The sequence below is a fragment of the Hesperophylax consimilis genome, chromosome 10 (assembly GCF_061612785.1).
Source record: "Hesperophylax consimilis isolate HC1 chromosome 10, BYU_Hcon_1.0, whole genome shotgun sequence".
Taxonomy (NCBI): domain Eukaryota; kingdom Metazoa; phylum Arthropoda; class Insecta; order Trichoptera; family Limnephilidae; genus Hesperophylax; species Hesperophylax consimilis.
In genome coordinates, this window is record NC_142845.1 from 11,692,973 (window position 1) to 11,717,394 (window position 24,422).

At 31.9% G+C, this 24,422-nt stretch overlaps 1 protein-coding gene and 1 non-coding gene across 2 annotated transcripts in view; both read right to left on the reverse strand.

The window, feature by feature from the left end:
- The window catches only part of LOC149420291 (uncharacterized), a 51,228-nt gene extending 50,941 nt beyond the window's left edge, over positions 1-287 (reverse strand). The window contains exon 1 of the mRNA XM_089636336.1: positions 189-287. Within this exon, the coding sequence (XP_089492462.1) occupies positions 189-287 (99 nt within the window). The remainder of the gene's footprint in view (positions 1-188) is intronic.
- Positions 288-23,714: 23,427 nt separating this feature from the next.
- Positions 23,715-23,787, reverse strand: TRNAV-CAC (transfer RNA valine (anticodon CAC)). The gene has a single exon. It is a non-coding gene; the product is annotated as a tRNA-Val (tRNA).
- Between the last annotated feature and the right edge of the window lie 635 nt (positions 23,788-24,422).

Consider the following 24,422-nt stretch of genomic DNA (forward strand, 5'->3'; position numbering starts at 1 on the left):
ATCCGTTCTAGATATACGTTATGCATTTTGATTAAAATTATTTAGTTTGGTTGGGTTTAGTGGTTATTTTGATCTCAAATCCCTTGTAGTTTTGTATGAAAAAGGCTGCCCAGCTGTTCTGAATAGATAACGATACTGCACAGTAATAAATTATGAAACCAACATTTAAAAAAAGCAGGATCTCTTACCTGTTTCGTAAGTATGATGACCACCAATATGTACCCATTGAGCAGCAGCCCGAGTCCGGAGACCAGCGTGAGGAGCACGCTGAGGGTCAGGGGGACCATCCCGGGCCGTTAAGGCTCCAGGGGGCCCGCTTCCGGTACTAACTTAAGATATCTTCGTCCCCCGATCCACATATTCCATCACAGTATCCACTGTGTATTTTTTAACCACACACGTCATTTTAATATCAAGTTTTAATATTTTTATATTGAGTTTTAATATTGTGTTTTAATATTGAGTTTTAATATTGAGTTTTAATATTGAATTTAAATAGTCATTTTGATAGTTTCTAACTCAATGAATATTTGGTTAATTATTGAAGTCTAGTATTGAGTTAAATATTAAAGTTTAATATTGATTTTATTAACGAATTTTAATCATCAGTATTAGTATTGTGTTTAAATGTAATTTTTACTGTTAAAATAATATTATATTGATTTTGATGATTGGTTTTTTAAACAGATTTTATATTAAATTTCGTTCTTGATTTATCTTATTTTAGTATTGATTTTTTAATTGTTTTTTTACGTGTTGTGTTATTATTGTTATCTTTACGACAAAAACAGATTGTTTCTAGAAATTATAGCCGGGAATAACGTATTGGTGAAATGTGACGTGAAGTTAGTTTACACTATTTAAAAAACTATTTTACTGGAATGTTCGAACCTAATACCTGTATTCGTTTATATTTTGGTGGTCAGATATGTTTAGTAATTATTCTGCTCAAGTCACGCTTATTTTTAGAAGTTTTTTTGTATAAAATAATTGATTATTGAAATTAATGTCAATAAATTTTATTGGTCAAACTTTTTCAAACCACTTCTGTAGTTATTATATTTTGCCCATTCAGTTCAATACGATTTCATGCAATTTCTTTAAAGCCTGGTATTTTAAATTATGAGAGCGCAAATATAAAATATACTTTTATTATTTTTGCCGGTTCCTTCGACTCTGGTAGATAACGGAGATTGCGGATATCTGAAAAGAGAGAAATATATATTTTTGTAAAAAGATATGATTTCAAAGGAAAAATAAATTATTTTCTATGATTTGCTGGAAAGCGTGAAAAAACGTATTTTGATTTCATCTTTGACTCTTTTTTGATACAATGACCAAAAAAGTACCCGAAAGCCCGTAGCCAAAGGTGAAAGAAATTTGGAAAGAAAAATGCAACGTTTGGCAACGTTTTTTCACACTTTTTTTGACAAACCATGACGATTGTCAAATCTATACCCTGGTAACTTAATTATTTGTAAGGCTCGCCTTCCCAATAAGCAATAAGATGGCGAATTTCCCCGCTAAAGTGTTTCCAAATAAAATTACAGTACCTGTCGCCGGTAATTGACTGCTAATGGCATCTACCGGTTTGGGATGAAACTACCCAACTTGTTAATTATTGTGTATTGAAACAGATTTTATATAAATATATATGGCATCTCCACCTTAATGCAAGTTGTTGTGAAAATACTAAATTAAATATAAATAGAAAATACGTTTGCGAACTCAGCCAAAACACTCAAATGGTGAACTAAAACCAATTATAATATATCAAAATGTATTAAAGTCAACAGCATTTACTGACCAATTATGTCATTACTTCAATAATTGCGAAATCACTTTGTGGCGACATTTTAATTTAAATTAAATAAATAACTTGTTAAACAACCCTATTTAATCAAAAGGATTCACATGTTTCAAAACCGAGTTTTTGGTTTCTTCGTCAGGATAAACGTACACTGAAAAATAATAGATTTATTTGTTTTCCGATAATTCATTCCAACACATCGCTACATTTCTAAATTCTCTCCATTCTATAGTGGACAGCACAAAAATACATGAATTTTAACACTATTCTAAACAATCATCGTCCATCTGATGATTATTTATGTAACGAATTCACACCAGAGTTTATACTCTATTATGGATAAAGAGATCACATTAAAAAATTATTTTATAGACTCGTTTGTCACACACACAACAATTTCAGATCATTATACCAAAGCTGTCAAAGAAATTATCCTTCCACTTCTGTTAAAACAAAAACAAAACAAAGAGAAAAACAAAAACAAAAAACAAAACAAAAAAACCAAAAAAAAACAACAAAATCAAAATATGCGATGCTAACGCCAGTTATCTATCGTTATATTTTAATCATTTGTATTATGTAGCTATTAATTTACTTATATTAGTATTTTAATAAGTATTCTAAACAAACATCAGTTAACTTTATTTTTTAATCCATTTTTATTTTTTTCTTTTCTCTCTTCTTGTTTCTCAAAATATGTAAATTTTGACTGTTTTAAAACCTGAATTCCTCATAGTTGGACAGTCAAAACATTGTACAAGTGTACAATGTTTATATCCTTTAGTAAATAAATTAAAAATACAATTTTAAAAAATCAACAAAATTTCAATTCAACACACATTTAAAAAGTGACTTAAAACCATGAAAAGTAATGAAACAAAACTAGGTTATGGGTTAGGTTTATAGGTTAAGTTTTTTTCATCACTTTTAATGACTTTAAATTAGATTATTTTAAAGGTGTGTTGAACTGTGTCGAGTTGTCATGGAATCCTTTCAAAATTAAAAACAATTGTACCTACTTAAAGAAGACGTTAAAATTCAGACAACTAATCTTTTGTTTTGGCTCCACCGATCTATTCAATGTCTTTGTACAATTTGAAGATATTTGAAAGCTAAATTTTTAATGGAACCGAATTGATCGATTGAGAACCAAAAGACAGAAGTTTTTTTAGAATTATTCTTTCTTTCAACTGCTTCTGATACTAAAAAATATCCAGAATTGTTTAAAATAGTGTGACTGAGGGTGAGATGAATGATACAACTGGAGATGGCCGAATACCAGACACTTATTTGTTATAACACGCCTCCGACGGTCTAAATATAGAGATACAATATTCTGTATTTAATCATCATAAATATTTTAAAAAACTTCAGATTAACAAGACGTACTTTATTAAAATTGTTGCGAAATATTTTATTGCGTTTTTGTCGTTCCCAGACTACGTCGAAAACTACGTTTTTTAATTCATGTAAAATAGAGTTTGACTTATTTCTTACTTTGAAATTTTTATTTCACTGTGAAATTCAATATTCATATGGGGTATTATTTATTAATTTAATAATGTTACTCAAGTTCAAAAGATTTAAAAACTTGTTTCAATCGTACGCTATTTTAAAATTCGTAAAAATAATACTTAATGAACTAAATTATTTAATTTGGCAGTTTAAAAAAAGGGTGACCAATCTTCAATGAGTTCTTTGAAAGAAGTGAAAATTAGCAGTTCGCCTAGTTTTTCAATATTCGGTGCAGGATGTTTTTTGCCAACTACGTATGTTCTGAAATCGCAACAGAAATCATCATCATTATCCTTTGCCCATCCCCTTGATAAGACACCTCCAAACTCCACGCATTTCTATTTTTTGTTTCGGTGGCCTTAATCTGTTGCAAAGCAAATCATGGTTCTTTTACCTATTTTGCGAGGTCAATGATATGTCTTATCTCTGGAATTTCTATATTATAACAAATTCCAAATGTGATGGCATCGTAATACGCGTATTTAAACTTCAGTTACCGGCTGCGCCAAATGTAAAATATCTACAAGCACTCCCTCCCGCTTGCTCTCTTATCTGCATATCCTTATTTTATATGCTTATCCCCTTTCTTGCACACATTACAGGTGCTGTAGGTGCAAAGGTAATTTTGCTGACTTCCTGAACTACCCTAGGAACCTTTATGTAAAGATTAAAATAATTTTTACTGTTTTCCAAGGAATATACAAGAGGTTCTCATAATAATAACAATCCAGAAGATAAGAGATTTTGCAAGAAAGATTACTTTATTGTCCATTTTATCTCTCAGTAATACTTAGTCAATTGCCAGATGTTAATGATATTTGAATGATTCATTTTATTTATACCAAGATTAACTTTTGTATCTTTGTATTAAGTTTTAACTTTGGGATTATTTTAGTGCCTTAAAATTATTACTCCCGTGTATTATATGAAGTTAAGTTCATAAATGTTAAGCAAGTCTTGTTAAAATGAAACTTTAACACGGAGTTTTGACTACTAGTTAATACTTTTTTTCAGAATCATAAAACGTCAATATATTTAACACTAGCTGACTTGTACCTGGCGTTGCTTGGCTTTTCTCTACTTTCGAGAAATATAATATCCATTTATTGTATATATAAACCTTCCGGAAGAAATTCTCTAAATGATAGTGAAAACCCTACCAAACTCCGTTGCATAGTTTAGAAGAATTGTGCGCACAAACAGACAGACGCGGATAGTGACTTTGTTTTATTGTATTAAGAGATACCAATGTATTGTCACGATTACGAATTTACTAAAAGTTTATCGGGAAACGGCCTGTAATCCCGTTTTTAGTTAATTATGAACTTGGATGTTCCGGGATGTTCCCGAACGTTCCAGACTATTCCCGAACATTTCACAACATTCCAGAATATTCCGGGATGTTCTGGAATGATGTGGAATGCTCTCGAATACTCTCAAATGTTCTGGACTGTTCTAGAAATTTCTAGAGAGCGAATCTTCCAGCCTTTATATCTTAAAAAGCAAGCCCTTCAGTTACTAACGGGAACCTTTTTTATGAATGTTGGATAGAGGGCTACCACACCATATAACTCCTTTGATCTTACCGGTACTCGTTCCAGAGTTTTAGCGGTACGCACATTGTTCAATTACTTTTATAAAATATATTGATTATTGAGTGTTGCCGACCAAACTTTTAATTGCGGTTAAACCTCCGTTAAACCCACAACAATACGGCGAATGGTGGCATAGTGGTTCGGCGATGAGGCTCACTTCCGGGAAACGAGTGTCCGTGACACTTATTCAATAAACGAAGGCTGTTCTCGCCGGAAACAGGCTACATATTAAGCTGCGAATAACATGGCAGGATAGTTTATTGTGGAAAATAAGAGCGCAGTCTGACCATGGTATAATAATTGAAATTTGAATAAGAAATTTTCATTGTTTTGTCACCACGCAAACCATCTGGAAAGAAAATAAAAGCTTTTCCATGTCAACATCCTATCTGAATACCAATTTGTATGAACAACTAAAAAATCTCGATCGATTAGCTTGGGCATCGTAAAATCGCACTGTGCTTCGATATGGAATTCTCAAAGCAAACGCATTTAATTTCCGTATTTTCCGTATGTTCACGGAGGGGCGAGTTCCCAGATATGCAGCCCTTATTAGATCCAGGGTGGCAGGAATGAGGGAAAGGATAAGAAGCTCTGGAAATATCCTCACTATGGAAGCCCGCCTCACTCCATCCTCCAGCATTGACGCACACTGGAGAAAAATACTAGCGCCTAATATAGTCACGGCTCTCTAAAGGCGTCAACTTTCTATTATTCTATTAATTTTATCATTTTATTCTATTTTATTTACAAATTATTCTGTTTTTTTTTCTTTGTTCTATTTTTATGTTTTTGATCATATATTTTTTATGTGTATGTTGTGAGGTTAAAGGTAGTGGGAACAAGAAGAAGATAGGGAAGAGAAAGTTTTAGAAATACTTATTCAGATCTAGCGACCAAACACTGCTAACGCCATTTCAAGCACCTATTCAATTGCAAATGGTATGTATTATTTACTGTATATATATATATATATATATATATATATATATATATATATATATATATATATATATATATATTTATAATGCATTCATTGTAAAAATACATGCTGTTAAGGCATGCAGAGTTTTATACTCGCGATTTCCGTGAATTAGCCACATTTATTTAATATATTGTTGCAACAAGGAAATTGCTGTGATAGAAAATATTAATAAGTTCAAAAATGAATTAAGAAAATATGTCTATCTCAATTATTAATGTTTCTTTTTTGTGACTTTATTGAAATATTTAAAGAAAGATTATGTTTGCCAAACAATGTACATGTTTATATGTTTATAAAACTATTAGCACACACGAAGATGTGAGCTAACTTAAGATTAAGATTAATAAATAAATAAACAAAACTTTTGTATTTTGTATAAAAAGAAACAAATAAAGCAAACAAAATAAGCTAACAAAAATGAATGAATAGGGGAGACTGGGGACAGATGTACCGTTTCGACTGTTACCTTTGTCTACATCAACTGACCCCGACCCCGGGGGTCGGAGACAAAAAATTGACAAAACAAATATGTGTTGATACCATGGGCAGTTTTAATATCAAGAAAAAGAGAAAAATTATAGAAAAATAATGTATTTATACATTGTGGTTCAATTGTCCCCGTGGTACAAATGTCCCTCGAACATTGTAAAAAATTTTAACAGTGAAAATAAGAACTTTGTCATGGAAAAGGGAGAGACAAAAAGTGTAACGAGCAAATAACTACACTGGCTAAAACTTTTACAAATTAAATAATTTTTGTATATTCAAATAAAGTTTTGAATTAAAAAACAAAACAGTGAAAAACAAAAAATAACAAACATTCCTTTTCTGTTTCGCAGCATCTGACAAAACACACTTTTTATGAAAAACTTAATTTTAGTTTTTGGACGAACATATACGGCTTAGCCGCGTTTATTAAATTATGTTGATAGTCAGGTTATTTCCCATCTTACCAATTTTATTCAGCCAGAAAACATACTCCGATTAGGGATGTCAAAGTCCCACTGGCTCCCGGTAGTTGGGACTCTTGTTCAGTTTTCACGTAAAAAAATGAAATATATGTGTCTCAACTTTGTAAGTACTCGTATATATCTCTTGAACATAAACCGAAATGGTAATGGTTCATATTGGTTAAAAGCAATAAACCTCTCAATCTAGCGGTAAATCGATAAAACCTGATGGTCAGGAAATGTTTGCATTTTTAACGTATTTTTATAGACGTTTATATGGCTTACTTTATACTGTATGTACTTAAAAAATTAGTATTTAAATCTACTTGATTGTCAAAAACGGAATTACACACTACAGAAATTATTCTCAGTATTGGGATCATTGAGATAAAACTCCGCAAAATGTGAAACCACAGAAATTAAAATTGAAATCTACTCATCAAAACGTGACCTTTAATTCAAGCTAAAAACAAAATTATTCGTCTTAATTTGATAACCTATTATAAAAGCTTTAAAAGGTTACGGATGCCTTTTTCGTTATTTTTCCTTCCCACAACCAGAAAGATTTTTGTTTTTAACAGACGGCACGATAGTAGAATTTAAATTCAATTATATCAAGAATATTTTCACTTTGCTTTCAAATCGCAAGTTTAAAAGTCGAAGCACGAATTGATTTCTCGATTTAATATAAATTCTTCCTTACTTTGGAAGCGTTTGAAACCTAAATTGGTAAAGATACGAAACATTCCGAAAGATTTGGAAGTTTCTAAGACTCGAGACTTTAAAAGTTATCGACTTAAATTAAAGTGTCAATTTTCTCCAATTCGGTAATAAACGTATTTATGCTATCTTTAAGGTATTTCAAATTGACTTCCAAAAGTTTAATAATTATGTTTGCATTAATTTTACATTGGCATAGTACAAATTGATATGGTGGGGAGCTATTGAATTACGGGTGTCATTAGCCAAAATAGCCAAGGGCGAGTTGACAAAGGGGTGCGAAAACGAATTACAAAATATTGTGTGTTTGATAGAAGTGACGTTATTGGGATCATCGAGCGATTCAATACTTTAAATAATTCAAAGATAAATATAGCTAGACAGCTTGCCTAACATTATGCTGTAAATACTCGCCAAAAAAATGTATCGCCCAGCCTACTTGTCGTTCTATAAAAATGTGACCAAAACGTACGTAGAGTACTTTAATCACTACCCTTAAATGTCAAATAATTGTTTGAAATGCCATAGCACTCTCATAGTTGAACAATATTTATATATGCCCTTTCAAATTCCTTAGTTGTACGACTAGTTTTCAACTCACCATCTAATGTACATTTTTGATCAAAAGTTTGCTAACAAACTTAATTTACTCATACTTAATTTACATTCCAATTGAACACAAGCATACAATATTTACGTATTTAATTCACATTCCAACTGAATACAAGCATACAATGTTTACACATTCACCACGCATATTAGAGTCAAAGCTAAATGGAAGAATATGAAAATATAATTAACATTTTTGTTAATTATATTTTCAGTTGTCACATTTAAAAGAGTTTTTTTAAGATTGACTGATTATGTCATCTTTTGGGATGTTGTGTGAAGGGTCATTTAAAAAGAGAGGTAGGAGACTTTATAATTAGTGACCCATGTTGCAGGAGGAAATAAACACAGAGGCCGGAAAATCTTTCCACAGTTCAACTATTTTGAAATCAAGAACGAGTCGTAGAAACGATCCGTTTTTAAACATTTATCTATTTGTATAAAGAAGAGTGCCAGTGGAGGGCAGGCTGACAACTTGCGGGGAGCGTGCATTTTATTTTTAAACATATCTACTGTTTTATTCTGAGATCAATAAATTTTTTTGCACACTTGGCGGCACTTATTTTGGTTCCTTGGTTATTGGATAATTGAGAAAAAGCTGTGCCAATTTTATGACATAGAAGTCATTAGACATTGCACGAGGGTTTCAGATACCAAACAGATTTTAAAAGTTGGGAGACATTAATAGGCAAATTAAGGAATGGTTTGCTCGTAGGTGTGTTAAATGATTTAAAGACATATTGACTTATCACACAATAACACCTCACTAAAACGATTCCGAAGTTTTCCTAAAAAAATCTTCGCGAAAACGATAATATTCTCATAATTACTAGTAAAAATATGATTAAATGGTTTTCAAATTTACAAAGGGCGTGTGCAAATTCCTACGTGAATATTTTTGGCTTGTTTTTTCGCCATAACTTTGACAGGTAGCTAGAAAATTAAGCACGCAACCTACAGACAGTGATGTATATTATGTTTTGTGATACAAGCCATGCGGGGACTAGTAGAAATTTCTGAAATATTTGAAATATTTTGACGTACACAAGGTTCATATTTGTTTTATTGTATTTAGTAAGCCAGACTATGTATTTTCTGCTTTACTACCCTACATAAAGATTACTCGCCTTCCTGACATTGTTAATGCATCACAAAATCAATAAATTCTTACAAACACTTGGTAACCTGAGGTGACTTGGTGTGACGTATAACTTAAGGTGATTTGACGACTTTGAATGGCTTATGGTGACTTGGTGACTGGGGGTGACATGTAACTTTGGGTTACTTGTGTCTTTGGGTGGCTTTGGTGGTGTTCGTCACTGGGGGTGACATGGTGACTTTATTCGACTTGGTGTCTTTAGGTGACTGGTGGCTTTGGGTGTCTTGTACTGACTGAAAGTTACAAGTCAACACAAGTTACAAGTTGTAACTGGGAGTGACTTCGTGAATGGGATGACATGGTGATTTTGGTTGATTTGGTGCCTTTATGTGATTTGTGATGACTTGAAGATCAACTAATAAAACAAACGGTGACTATTTATTGGGCAATGTTAAGAGTCAGGATAATATAAGAATATGTATGAGACGATGAATGAATGTGAATGAGGCAAGAAGTGTGTTCCAAGACCGAGTTGTTTGGCGGTACGTCCTCTCTGCCTACCCCTGTGGAGAAACGGCATGATGGTTAGTTAGTTACTTAGTGACTATTTAAATGGACACTAAGGACCGGTTGTTCTGTGAAGATTCTATTAAATTTCTGACATTATTTCAGTTACGTGAAACAACTGGCCAATGATATAATAACAATACTTGAAAATCAACTTTTGAATTTGATCAATTGTTAAAATTCTATGAAATAACACGTCCTAAACAAAAATCATTGAAATTTACAAACATGTTGTGAATTCAGAGAATTTTATAAAGCACTCAACAAATAATCACGAATTTATTCTCTAAAATCACTGTAAAATGTTTTTTTTACATTTAAAAATATCAGTAGGGTTTCTTGATTTGAGAAGTCTATTGTTGCTTTTACCGCGATCTGCATAATGATCCTCAATAATAAATTTAAAATTGTTGACTGTGGGTATCTAAAAGTTAGTTATTATTTTGTATTTTTTTATTTATTTAAATACAAGGATGTTTAATAAATAATTACATTAAGGCGATGAACTACGTAGTAATGCAATATGCTTTTATTAAGTACTGCGAGTAGAACACATCTTGGACAATAATCAAGTCTTTCTATAAGCCCAGAAAAAAATTATATTTCAGCCCTATAGTTAAGCTTCTATTGTCTAATGTGACAAATTAAGTTATTTATAAAATATTTAAATATTTGATCCTGAAATGAAAACAATTTTTTGACGATGTTTCTTTCTTGCTAATGTGAAAACGGGCAGATGGTGTTAAACGGGAATTTAATCGTAATCTCTATCGAAAGGGGTATTATTGTTAGCGGCTCGATCAAAATGTTACACGACGTAGTGCTTCGCCTTAAGTTATTTGCGTTATTACAAAATATGAACATTTATTTGTGAGTATAACATGAAAGGTTAATATGCAATGTATATTGTTTACATTCCGATGTGTATATATAGACCTAAAGAGAAATAGCGTTTCGTGGTGCCCAAAGATATTAGAAGAACGAGATGTGCTATGCGCAGTTCGTACTGAGTGGAATTGTTTTGCCGAGTGTCGCCGGTTTTGTTCACCAATACTACTGCACACCTTCGCTTGCGCTAAGGTATCCGCACTAATACATAGAACAGATTTCTGTGCGTACACGTCCCGATACCGTTCAAAGTACCCTAATTAGGTAGTACTCCGGCTGCGGCCAACATAGCATATCTCGTTCTTCTAATATCTTTGGTGGTGCCGTTTGGTAATAAAACAACGTTCATAATTTCAAAAACACTGCATGTATTGGGAAAATATTGGTTAAGGTTACCGCGATAATATTAACTCAAGTTCTGAAGCATACGCCTGGATATTTATATTCCTATATATATCCAGGCGTAAAGACAAACTTAAAGTTAACAAAAACGGTACATATCTTAAATATTGCATTTACTCAATACAAAATTTATTATTTATTAAGAATACAAATAACTTTGTTTACATCACTTTTATTTATATACACCATCTACATGTTTCGTGAACGATGTTCACATCATCAGGATTGTATGTATATTTGACCGGTCGGTGGCCGAGTTGACATCGCGCTTGAGTCCCACTCAGGCGTAGTGTGTTCAATTCCTCGGCTGGCTAAGTCATCCATCACAACACAAGCAACATTTTCAGCTTACTGTGGTGGTAGTAGGAGATTTTCAAATATTTTCAGGTTATTCGTAACCCGGGAATGTTTGTCTTTCTTTTTAAAAAAAAAATTATTACTAAATGTTATATCACATAATCCTGATGATGTGAATATCGTTCACGGAACATGTAGATAGTGTATACAAATAAAATTGATGTAAACAAAGTTATTTGTCTTTTTAATAAATAAATAATGACATCACAAAGTGATAAGCTTAATTAAGAACTTTTCTTCGAAAAATTAAAAATTATTACTTTTTTTCAATAGAAGCATGCTTGCAGTATTGAATCGTAATGGATATTCTAAAATAATTAATTTGCAGAAATAACTAGTTGCGTATAATTTACAATACCTCATTATTTTTATTTAAGCTTTAAAAAAATACTCCCGAAATACATGTTTAAAAATGTAAATTTTAATTTCGAATTACATGGATGGCTAACCCACGAGTAACTATGGAGATTTAAGACTTCCGAAAACAAATTTGTCGGGAACCCAAAATCTTCTATTTTAAATGATTTAAGATTTTCAATGAACTACCGATAGATTTCAAAGAAGCTAAAAGCATCGTAGGTTATGCTAATCTAGTGGAATGTAGTTAGTAAAGGTTTATACTAGATGTAATAAGGTAATTATTTATAACAAAATAAAAACATACAAAAAATTTAAGATTCAAAAGAAATTTTTTCTTTCGAATTATTTTGGAATTTTAAGAAACGGAAAACTTTAAGCTGCATCAAATGTAGATCTCAACAAACAGAGAGCCGACTTATATTAAGTTTTTAAAATTGGTGGTATGCACAGACATAGGAATTAATAGACGAGAAGATAATGGCGAGGGGTAAAATCAACTGTTGAAGAACGAAGGGAGTGAAGCTGACTGTGATTCGTCAATAAATCAATCTGACAGTAAATAGGCATCTCGCATTATAATATCACCATTTACTTCTTTAAAGTAAAATCTGCTTTTGAATGAATAGACATTTTTACATGGGAGCGCAAATTACTCGCCACGTTATGAACAAATTTGCGAAGTCCAAATTCGGCAAAAAAATCGGTTCTATTTTCAGAGTCGAATATTTCGTTTAAGTATTTAGTTAAGACACTTTTATAAATGTTCATAATTTACTTCCCAGCAACCCACCAGCTTTGTGTTTCGCGTCCAGTCGTTTCTCGATGTGATAGTAACAACTGATTCATATTATACGATGTGAATATGCTTAAAATAAAGTAAAATAATGCTTATATATGGAATGTAATACGATAATTGGGTTTATTCTCTTTTTCACATCTATTTTTACAAGTTTTCATAGTACAAGTCAACATTTTGCCGTGTTATTTCGTAAAATGAACCGATGATGCCTCGACCATAGTTCGCACAAGAATGATGACGTCACGTTTTCAAATTTCACTTGAGGCCATACGCGAGCACAGCCGGCTCCAATGGAACCGGTATGGGGAGTGGGGATAATACGCTTTTAATCACTTAGGGCAGGTCTACTAATATTCATATGTCTATGGTGTTTTGTGCAAAAAGTTTGTTGACACTAATATTTGACACTAAATTAAATTTTGTAAATCACATACAACAAATAACTAACGAAGATATGAAGACACTGGGTTTTATAATCAGAACCATCAAAGACATCAACTCGTTGGAGGTTATAAGAATCGTGTATCTGTCGGTAGTACGCAGCTTGTTAGAATACAATTCAATAGTGTGATCCCCATACTACCAGATTCATATAAAAAATATTGAACGTGTGCAGCACAAATTTTTACGATTTATTAACTTCAAATTACACATACCTATTCAACACTTAAACTATACATTCTTACTAAATACACTTAAAATACATTCCCAAACAGAAGAAAAATAAATGACCTAACTTTTTTATTTAAGATTATTAACTCCAAATTAGACTGTTGTGAACTCCTGCAATTCATAGATTTCAGAGTACCTACTCGAGCAACTAGGCAAAATATATAAATATTCTGCAACAATAACTTTAGTACCAACTATCACATACATGCACCTATTTCTCGCTTTCACACACTTTGAAACAAATTCACCTCAAATATCGACATATTTAATATAAGTTTGCCTGTGTTTAAGAGATACCTGAGTGACATTTTTATGTAGCATATTTAAAGAGCAATTGCGTATATTTGTTGTTTTCTTGTAGATATACTGTGAGCTTAAAAAAATTTGTTATTTTTGTGTTGATGTTTTAAAAATAAAACCTTCTGTTGTCACTGTATTATGCAGTAAATTATGTAAAATATGTATAATGTAAAAGCCCATCAGGGCGTTTAAATTAATAAATAAAACAAATAAATAAATAAAAATTATATAAATACGCTCGAAGTATTTTGAAATCTCGATCGTCTTACAAGAGACTTGTGGGCGATATTGCCAAGGGAAATCATTAGTTTAGTTTTAGGAAGTAATCGAATCCTCCTGTACGCACCTTCATATCATATTAATTACATCAGTGAAAAAGTCTGTATAATATTTTTGTTTTGATCCTGCCACCTGTGGCTTACCAGTTCCAAGAAGTTTACAATTTGTGACAAAGTTCGCCAACATAATTACGACATAAAAATGTAAATGCTATTGCCAGTGTTGAATGATTGAAATTTTACACCATCATATTAAAAAAAAAACCTTCATGTTTCGAAGGGTCAGACGCGATTAATAAATAGACAACAACTTAAAACTCACCGAGGCACAATTTTTGTATTACGTGTTACCACAATTCACACATCCCCTTTTTAGGGAATTCACACAAAGATATCGATTACGAAAACATTTTTTTTTCATAAACTGGAACCATGAATAAGTAAAACCAATATTTAAACATGTTATAATGTAATGTAATTTTACAGGAAAATCAAACATTAATACGTAAAAATAGTTTGAACTAGTTTGGAACTCCCGACCGCGGTCCCGTCTCAACTCGCAGTATTCCTATGTAGCAATAGGCCATTCATACATGGAGATACTTACAAGCTACGTGACTGTGACGCAACCACAAGTAGCCTACCGATATGCTACCCGAAATATACTGAACTTGATCACTTTTTCACATTCAGCCGTCGCGTTAATACGATGCCTGTGAAGTGACTCTAGCGACGAACACATTAATAATCTTTATATTTACAAGCATTAATTTTTTGTTTACTCTTTTTTTACTGCGATTGTATTTTAAGTCTTCTAAAACTAAGTAATATTCAGTTTGATTGTGAAAATCTCTCTCTTTTTTACATATTGATTTGTCTATGCAGTAGGTATTATCAGAAATTTTTATTTTTAATACTTAAAATTTTACTTGATACGTACTGTTGTATGACATTAAAATTGGTTTTTAAATTAAGGCGAAGGTTAATGCTAAATCACTATTTTGATTAATCTTAATAACGAATTGGTGTACATTGAGAATAGAAAAAAAGCTTTAGATAAATTGAAGGTTTTCCTATCGTTTCGCTTGAGTAGAATGCAAATAAAATAAAAAAATTATTCAATAAAAAATATAAATGTACACTACTAAAAAAATATTTTTGAAATAGAAATGTATGAACGCGTAATGGAAACAACTTTTAAAATACAGGATTATAGCTAAAACTATCTGTGACAGTTTCACTTGATTAACTTTTTTGCTTTTTTGTAAAATTAATTAAAAAATAAATAAAAATAGTTTTGTGCTTAAAATCGAACGTTTCTAGACTCCGTTTTTCAAGTGATTTTAATGCCTATTACCTGCAATTTAAGGTATTTCAAGAATATAGAGGAAGCTACAAGCCAAAAATGTGTATATTCCTGGTATACCTTATATTGTAGGTAATAGGCATTAAAATCGCTTGACAAACGGAGTCTAGAAACGTTCGATTTCAAAAACTGGTTTTTATTTATTTTGTAAATAATTTTATAAGAAAGCAAAAAAGTTAATCAAGTGAAACTGTCACAGATAATTCCTTTACGCGTTCATACATTTATACTGAAAAAAAAAATTGTATTTTTATTGGGTAATTTATTTTTTTATTTGAATCGAAACGATAGGAAAACCTTAAATTTATCTAAAGCATATTTTTAGGTATTCATAATTTACACCAATTCTTTTTAAAGATTAATCAAAATTGTGTTTTAGCATTAAGATTCGCCTTAAACATTTCGCTAATTTTGTGCCATTTTTTCCTATCTCGAATCAAATATTTTTTGATTAATTTATTAATTTAATTTTACTTACTTACACTATTTGCAATCACATCATACGGGAAAGGCTACATTTGTCACCCGTAAGAATATTGTTACGTTTGAAAAAATCGCAATCTGGCAATAAATCAACAGTTTTATGACCATGCAATATTATGAATCAGAGTGTGAATAAATAAAAAATTATAACATGTATTTTTACAGCCTTCCATTTTTTTTACGTTGGTATGTGGTGTGTACATTTGGTATGTGACGTTGTTCCAGAGCCTGAGCATGTCAGATAAGGTATATTTACAGCTAAATCGCGTAAATTCTCCGCAAGCCGTATGGCGAAGCTCAAAGGCGCGTTACAGCTTTTACGAGGAAACATTCCATCAAATTAAAATCGTGCGTTATTATCATAAAAAACTTTACTATATTTTACACGTGGCTTAAATATCGTATTTTTTCTACCATTTTAGACTGATAAAAAAACATCATAATCATATTTCGGAAGGGCAGAGATATGGTTTTCTTAATTTTCTGAAAATTTCATATGGCAATGAACGAGTTAAGAAACGGCCAAACCGTGCTACAGATTAAAAACCATTATTCACAAGTTTAAAAAAATATATATATTATAAGAAATTTTGCTTTAAAAATCAGCGGGTTAAAAAAAACATTTCTTGTGTAAGTAAATCTATTTTAAGTTTTGTCTAATTTTTCTGTTTCTTTTTTTCGTTTAGGAATCGCTAATATTGTCTTCAATAATTATATATTACAATTTGAGGTTTTACTGATTAATTTATTCCAAAAATAAAATATTCATTCTAGACTTACAGAAAAAATCGATAGATGTCGCACATTAAACTAAAAATAAGCTATATTTATCTAAGACACTGTCTAGATTGCATTTAGTTCAAGTTGAGTCTTGCGATCATACTTAAAGATAGCAGCCAATAAAAACGTGCGGAGAGAAAATGAAGACAATGTTGGTAGTTCTTATTAGAAGTATGATACAGTTAAATATGACCGAAGGAGATATGGTGCCATTAGCTCAGTTGGTAGAGCGGTGCCCCGCCAAGTGCCCCGCGTGCGCACAAAAGTGTCACCAACATCGTTTCCCCAAACTATTGCAAATTGTATCATTACACGCCACGCCTTTGTTTCTTCCTACACATCAAACGCCTAACTCTCATTGGCTCTGCCGCCCCGCTTCGATAGTGCGCGTATAAATCATTAGAGCATTTACTTAACGCAGATAATGTTATAGTACATAACTACTATCACTCTATAAATTTCTAGTACGCCTTACGGCTTAATTTAATAACTGAAAAAAAAACCTCGGACACAACTTGATAGATTCTCTTATCATTATTATTCAAATGGATTGAAAAGCATTAGAGCACTGGCGTCTGGTGGGAATCCTCTCATTATTCTACCAGTATTTCAATGGAAGGTGCTCCGAAGAAATAGCGTCATTAATCCCTTCGGCACGTGTGCACAGTCAGAAAATACACACCCAACATTTGCCACATCGACATGTTAGAACGGGTCGTTCCTACGATTTTCTTTGGTGCAACAGTTCGGCTAACAGCTCTTTGTCTTTCCTCCCTCTTACAAAATATTTCTTTACAAGACCCATGTTCACTCTTTTCTTTCCTCAAAAAGACCCTCCACACAGCATCCTCAAAGATCACGTAGGCTCTGAGCGAAATTATTTTCGTCAGGGCCTCTTATTTGGAACTAATGTAGAAATAAAAAAAATATATTGTTTTGTGCACACCGATAGTGGTAAAAAAATACCCACCTATAGTCCCTTCTTACCCCGGCAGTAGTCCTACGTTACAGAACACCACTACACGAACAAGAATATCTTCAAAATGATTCTACCTTTTCTGCCGACCTGCTTCAATGCCATACTCCCTTTGTTTCTATTATCTATGCTCGTCTTGGTTCTGATGACCAGAAAAAACATACCTACGTCTCTTTTGTGGCGTACTGTTTTTTTTTTAATCCGATGTCGGTTTCATAATCTCTGGTCTGAAATGAAATGCTAATATTCTAGATTTGTTAACCTAAAATGTTACCTTTGGTCAAATGAATCATTTATCAAGCCCCTGAATCGCTAAATTATTCAGCTGTATCCAGCATCGTATTACGGGTGTGGTTTTTCAGGAAATATTGTAAGAATAGTTCGGATATTTTGTAACTGAAATAAACTAAACTAGAATATTATTTCATGACCAATAATGAAAAGGTGCTATATTATTAATTAACTCTTGACAGGCCAAGATGCCAAACAAAACTTCTCTAACTAAGTGGGTCTTCCGACGACCCCATACATTTTTATGGGCTTATGGGCTTTTAAACTATAGAAATCTCAATTATTCAGTCAATTATTAGTGGTAACTTATGTATTTGCGCAGAAATACGTAAAATACTAAAACGATATGTCAAGTATTTAAGCTAATATAAGGAGGATAGTAATTTTGGGTACTACCTACTCCCCCACATGGCTGCGGAACAGTTAAGGAAATTAAAATTTAGTTGAAATTAAAGATTTCCTGATTGGTGAGTCGGACACTCGGCTAACACTCGAATAGATTTTATCCGGTTTTACTTAATTTTTCAATTGGTTTAGCATTTTCTCCAAAAAAATTTTGAGAGACCTTGTTTCAACTCACACTGTCTGCATATAGGATGTATTGTGTTCTCTCAGTCTGTGGGTTTCAATTCAAGTTTTCAGTTAATTTATTTGACTTTGATTTGATTTAACTTTAAAATTGTACTTTTGAAAGCAACGTTTAACTCTACACTCTACCTACATAATAGGACACAAAGCTCTTGTTTTAAATTATTTTGATTAAAAATATTTCCTTTAAATAAATTAACAGATAATTTGTCCTACATATTTGCCCTCAAAACTGATACATTTAAAACTTTACTTCTCCTTTTCATTCCAATTACATCATTTTTTGCAACAATATGATTTATTGTATGAATGGATACATATTTGCTTTAGCTTTTTTGTTTATTGTGTTTTTTGTTCTTTATTAGATCTTCGAACGGGTTGGTTATCTTCAGAGCAATCTTCAACAGAAGGTATGCTGTAACCTGGAATCACAGGAACTGCACTCGTAAAAGTATCGAAACCACGTAAGTTTCCAAAGCCCCATACTCATCTGTTAGTTAACAGTTGCAGTCAACAAAAATCATAGTGTGAACCTGCCGCGAGGAAATTAAAGAGCGCTCTCGATGTTACGGTTACAGTGGTCAGCACATGCACTAAAGTCTGGTTACTGTATCTTACGGTAACGGTTACAGTTAGAGGCTATACCGTAAGTGAGCACGCAGTGCGTGCAGGGCGTCCCCCGTACCCTGCGGCATGTTAACGGGGCGTAAATACAGCGATATCGTCATATCAGTTAATGTTCAACATTTATATAAATGACATTGGATATGTTTTCAAAATTCCAAATATGAACTTTATGCCGATGACATGAAAATATTCAAAGTTATTCGTTCTCTCTCTGACTGCAAAGCGTTACAGAGTGACCTAGATAGGCTTTGCAGGTATTGCAAAGTTAATTGTCTAGATATAAACGTTTCTAAATGTCACACTATGACATTCACCAGAAATAAACAGGTAATTAAGTACTCCTATTCACTCAACAATTAACCTGTCATCTCTAAAACGGAATGTAAAGACCTCGACGTTAACCTTGATAGCAAACTTATATCTAATAAGCACATTGACTCAATAGTTAATAATTCGTATAAAATGCTTGGTTTCGTGCAAAGTGTAAGTAAAATTTTCAGTAATCTGCGTACAATTGTAATGTTATATTTCGCATTAGTCAGAAACACAATATAAACTTTACATGGATAGTATAGAACGTATCCAAAACAAATTTATAAAATATATTACCCACAGATTCAACAAAAACTTTGAGCGTACATTTGAAACTTTCCAGCGAAGACGAGCAGTAGCTTACTCAATATTTATACACAGAATTTTAAACAATGACATTGACTGTACTTAACTTCTGCCTCTTATTAACTTCAACAAACCTTTGAAATGTACACGACATATAGACATATAGTGCTATTCCACTCTCTAAATTATAAGACAAATGCAGCATCTAATTCGACAATTAACCGAGCTCTTCATACTCTAAATAATATTTGTCTTAACTCTTACATTGACACATTTTTTCGGATTCACTGCCCAAATTCATGTCAATAATTTAAACTATTCAATGCGCATACATACAGACACACACACAAACAGTCACACATGCATTACACACGTCACACACACACCTATAAACTACACAAGTCACCTGGTAATTAAGGAATAAACAATAAATATACCACTTAGCAAAAATTACAAGGAAACATATCATAGGTACACAACATAAGGTATCTTATTCCTGTATATTGTTTCAACTCTGTAAATCTTGTACTTTTGTTTCTATAATATAAAATAAATAAAAATATTCAAACTAATTCTTATTAATCATTACAGCATTATGAATTAGATTTATTGCAAGCATTGTCTGTGAATTGTAATTTTTTAAATCATCCCATAATAACGCCACCCATTGGCATATGTCGGAATTAATATGCGAAACATCGTTTGAAGCTCATTAAGTAGGTGTTGCCGTGTAGAATGAGAAAGCCGGGCGTCATCGTCAGTTTCACGTAGTACAGAATCCCCGTTCCCCGTGGCAATGAATTGTAAATTCGATTGCTGAAATTTCATTACGTGTTATACTTTCTTCATTTATTTGCACCTAATGCACAAAGTATGTGGAATGTCCATAAAAGTTATATACGAGTTATACAAGGTATTGTAACTTTGTTCTCTTGAGTTAATAATTAATGCTATTTCAACTAGTTAAATCGAAAAATCGTTATGGTACCATAGACATAGGGAACGTCTATGGTGTGTACGTATGGGGCTGGTCTGCATTTACCACGTCTCCCATCATACTTCCACTGAAATATCAATTGATTCGGTAATCCAGTATTTGACGACCCCCATGGGGTTAACGATGTTTTAAAGTTTTACGTTTTTATTATACCAACAATTACGATGAAAGTTTCTTCATCAGAGGTTCCCAATCTTTTTCGCCAGTTAAACTACATGCCGATTTTTTCCGTAGACTCCTGCCTAACGAATATTCAATTTTCCTAAGCCAATTAACGTCAAATGTAATTATCATTTTCATATTATTCTCGTATTATTTCGTAAGAAGATTCCCTTTCCTTGCTTGCCCAATAACCGGGTGGCGATATAATTCCCCTGTCTTTACACTGTGCAGACGGGTCGCCCTTGTGAGGTGTTACATGGAGCAGGATAAGCAATAGTAATTTCTTGTTGAAGCTAGAACTACCCCTCGGTTTGTGTTTATTCCTGTAAGTCATATGATATCCGATTCTTCAACGTTCTATTTATACAGTCAAAACGTCAAACCTATTTTTGAAGTCTCTGTGAAATACTTTTAAATGTTTAACGTAGACCAAAACGTCAATTCCCCGGACGTCTGTCAAAGATAAGTTGAGAACTAGAAAAATTCGCGCCTTTATATTTGAAACATTTTTTAATATGACAATTCTGACAAGAAACGAAACGTAGTCTCTATTTTTATAACTCAATAAACAATTTTACAGAAGCTAGATGACAAAAGTATGTGAAATTTTTTTTTTTTTTTGAATTTGAAATATGGTAAACCTCAGCTCTACATCAATCACCCTATGTTTCTAAAAGATACACCTGTGGATCCAAATTTATATGGAAATGGATACTACGCCACATTAAATCGTTCAAAACAATAAATTAAATCGTATCTCGTTAAGCTATTTTATTTGCTATAGTTTAAGAAATATATGCATTTCCAACTACATAATCCAAGTGTAATTTGAGATTTTCACGGCAAAAAGTATCATAGTGTTTTATTTTTGGGGTATTATGCCGTGTTGCGCTAGCTCCTTCTTTAGCCAACGTTTCGGACAGCATTGCTGTGTCTATCATCAGGGCAGATGTGTAATCTAAGGTTGTAGTGAAATGTGTGTTTATATATGGATATGCGATACCGTGTTGCCAGCTCCATCCCTCTAAGAGCTGACATTAACGTATAAGTGGTTTTTTGCGTATAGTTCTGAAAATATTATTTTTTATTTTATTTATTTATTATTACATAATCGAATGCTATTATAATAAATATATGAAATATTATTCTTATCTTACGTATTTATATTGTAAAATTTTAAATATTATTCCACATTACTGTATATTATAATTTAGTTCATCTCAAGAATAAATAGTTTTCTTGTACATTTGTTTATTTGATTCTACGTTTTCGCTGTCGGGCTATCGAGAAAGTTATTGTAAATGTGGATACCTTTATGACCTATGATTTTTTTACGACATTAGCGTATAATTTATTACGTTGGCTTGTATAGTATTCGTGTACTCGTGACATTTTTTTATAAATTTTGTGTTCGTGTGTATTCTGTATTATTATTATTAGCTAAAAGCATCAAACTCATACGGCACTCATAGTTTTTTTTACGTATTTTCTTTTAAAAACAAATTATAAAACCATAAACTTCTGCTATGCGAATACTATATTCAAATTAGGTTGAAGAAATGCGGATATCCGACAAAGTTTTAGCGAAGCAATTTAATGTAAAAGCGATTAATACATTTCATAGTAAATTCAAATCATCTCGCAATATTCTATCAGTTTCTTCCTCTGCTCATATTTACAATTTTTCTGATAGTAATAAGTATAGCCGGGACCAGCTTAAACTCCAATCCCCAATACAAGATTGAAAACCACGGGGAAAATCCAAAATGAATTAAAAGTAAAATTCGGATTCAATCTCGCGTATCCTCCGCAAACTTTTATAGAAGTTCCGGATATTTCATTGCTCTTCCGTCCCGGCAAATAATCTGTAAGAATATACTGCTCTAGTAAAGTATATTATATACATATGTATACCACTGAGATGAGAGTATCTCTTTATATAGCTCGCTACGGAGCTAAGCGCTACGGGAGATTCGTAGCGGCCACGTAGCGGTTTGAATTGTAGAATCTGCGCAACGTATTGTGGGTTTTCTCTACGGAACATTCGTAGTCCTTGGCTGTAAACGTAATAATAAAGGACACTGAGCTCTGATTTTGTCAGACTTACGGTGTTCTATCATTCGTTACAGGGTATGGTTGTTAACTTATGATAACTGATTCTAAATCCGTTATCTAGCAAAATTTATATTTAGTTAAAACTTTATTTTTTAAATCCGTTCTACTGGGTGTTAAAGAACGAACTTGACTTACTTTCCGGTTATTCCTGATTTGTTTTCTTCATTTTTACTCGTTACCGATCACTCTGAGATTAAATTATGAATTATTTAAAAAAAAAATTTGTACACAGTTACTGGACGGTTTGTTATTATTTATATTTTTTAGTGTTAAATGTTTAAAATTATTCATAAATTGCTCGTTCCCAGAAAGCATTGATTTAATTATTTTAGGAATAAACTTAAGGTGAATTTTTTGTTTGCACTATACATACAGTATAAGAATATGAATAAAGAATTGTGTCCTTATTGTCCATATTGCGTATGCACGGGCTAAAAACAAACTATTCATTTTAACTCCTTAGGCCTCGTAGAAACCCAATGTATGTTTATTTATTATTTATAATACTTTTATTATCCGTAGCTTTTTTAATGTTTTGCCCAAAATTTGTTTTCATTTAAATTTTTACAACTCAACGCACTTTTTAAAAGTGATATAAATTCGTGAAAAGTGATGAAAAAATGTTAAATAGATCATGTTAAGTTAGGTTTAAAAGCCAGCTCAAATGGCCTGAAATCTCTTTTTTCATTTCGTTTTTTTTTTTAATAAATTGAATAAAAATATACTGAAAAGCAAGACATTCGCGCGAAAAACTTTAAATAGTTACAACTACTATAAAATGCCATGTGCTATAAAAAAAAGGAATTGTTTCCGCCCGGGATCGAACCGGGGGCCTTGTGCGTGTGAAGCACACGTGATAACCGCTACACTACGGAAACTGATAACAGATCACATGATTTTTTGCTTAAAATGATGGAAAATGTATAATTATTAAAAAGTCAATTAATTAAAATTATTTTTAATGATTATGTTTAATTTAAATTAATTTTATTTAATTTAAATTATTTTTTTAAATAATTATATTTAGTATTAATTAAAATGCATGCCTATTCTGTGAGAAAGTCGGTTTTCGCTTTGCAATAAAATCCAAATAAATGGAATATTTCTGAACGTATCCGAAAACTGAAAACTGTTTTAAAAAGGTGATGAAATACGCTGTTAAATTGTATTATTAGATATGTTTAATGAAATGTTAAAAATTTTCATGAAAACTTGAAAAAAAATTGTTCACTTTTTTTTGTAACTAAAATTACTGATAAAGAAAAAAAACATACCTATTTTATTAGACAAATGTATTATAAACATTACTGTCACCACTTGTTTTATGAAAAAATAATTTTATATAAAGGTGCACATTTTAATTCTACTGAGGTTAATTTCTAGATTTTGTTTTTTGTTTGTTTTTGAATCTTTATTTAGATGTACGCAAATTTTTTCATACATCTAGTAGGAATATATAAAAAATACAAAAAAATAACAATTAAATTTTAAGAGAAAAAGATTAATACACAAA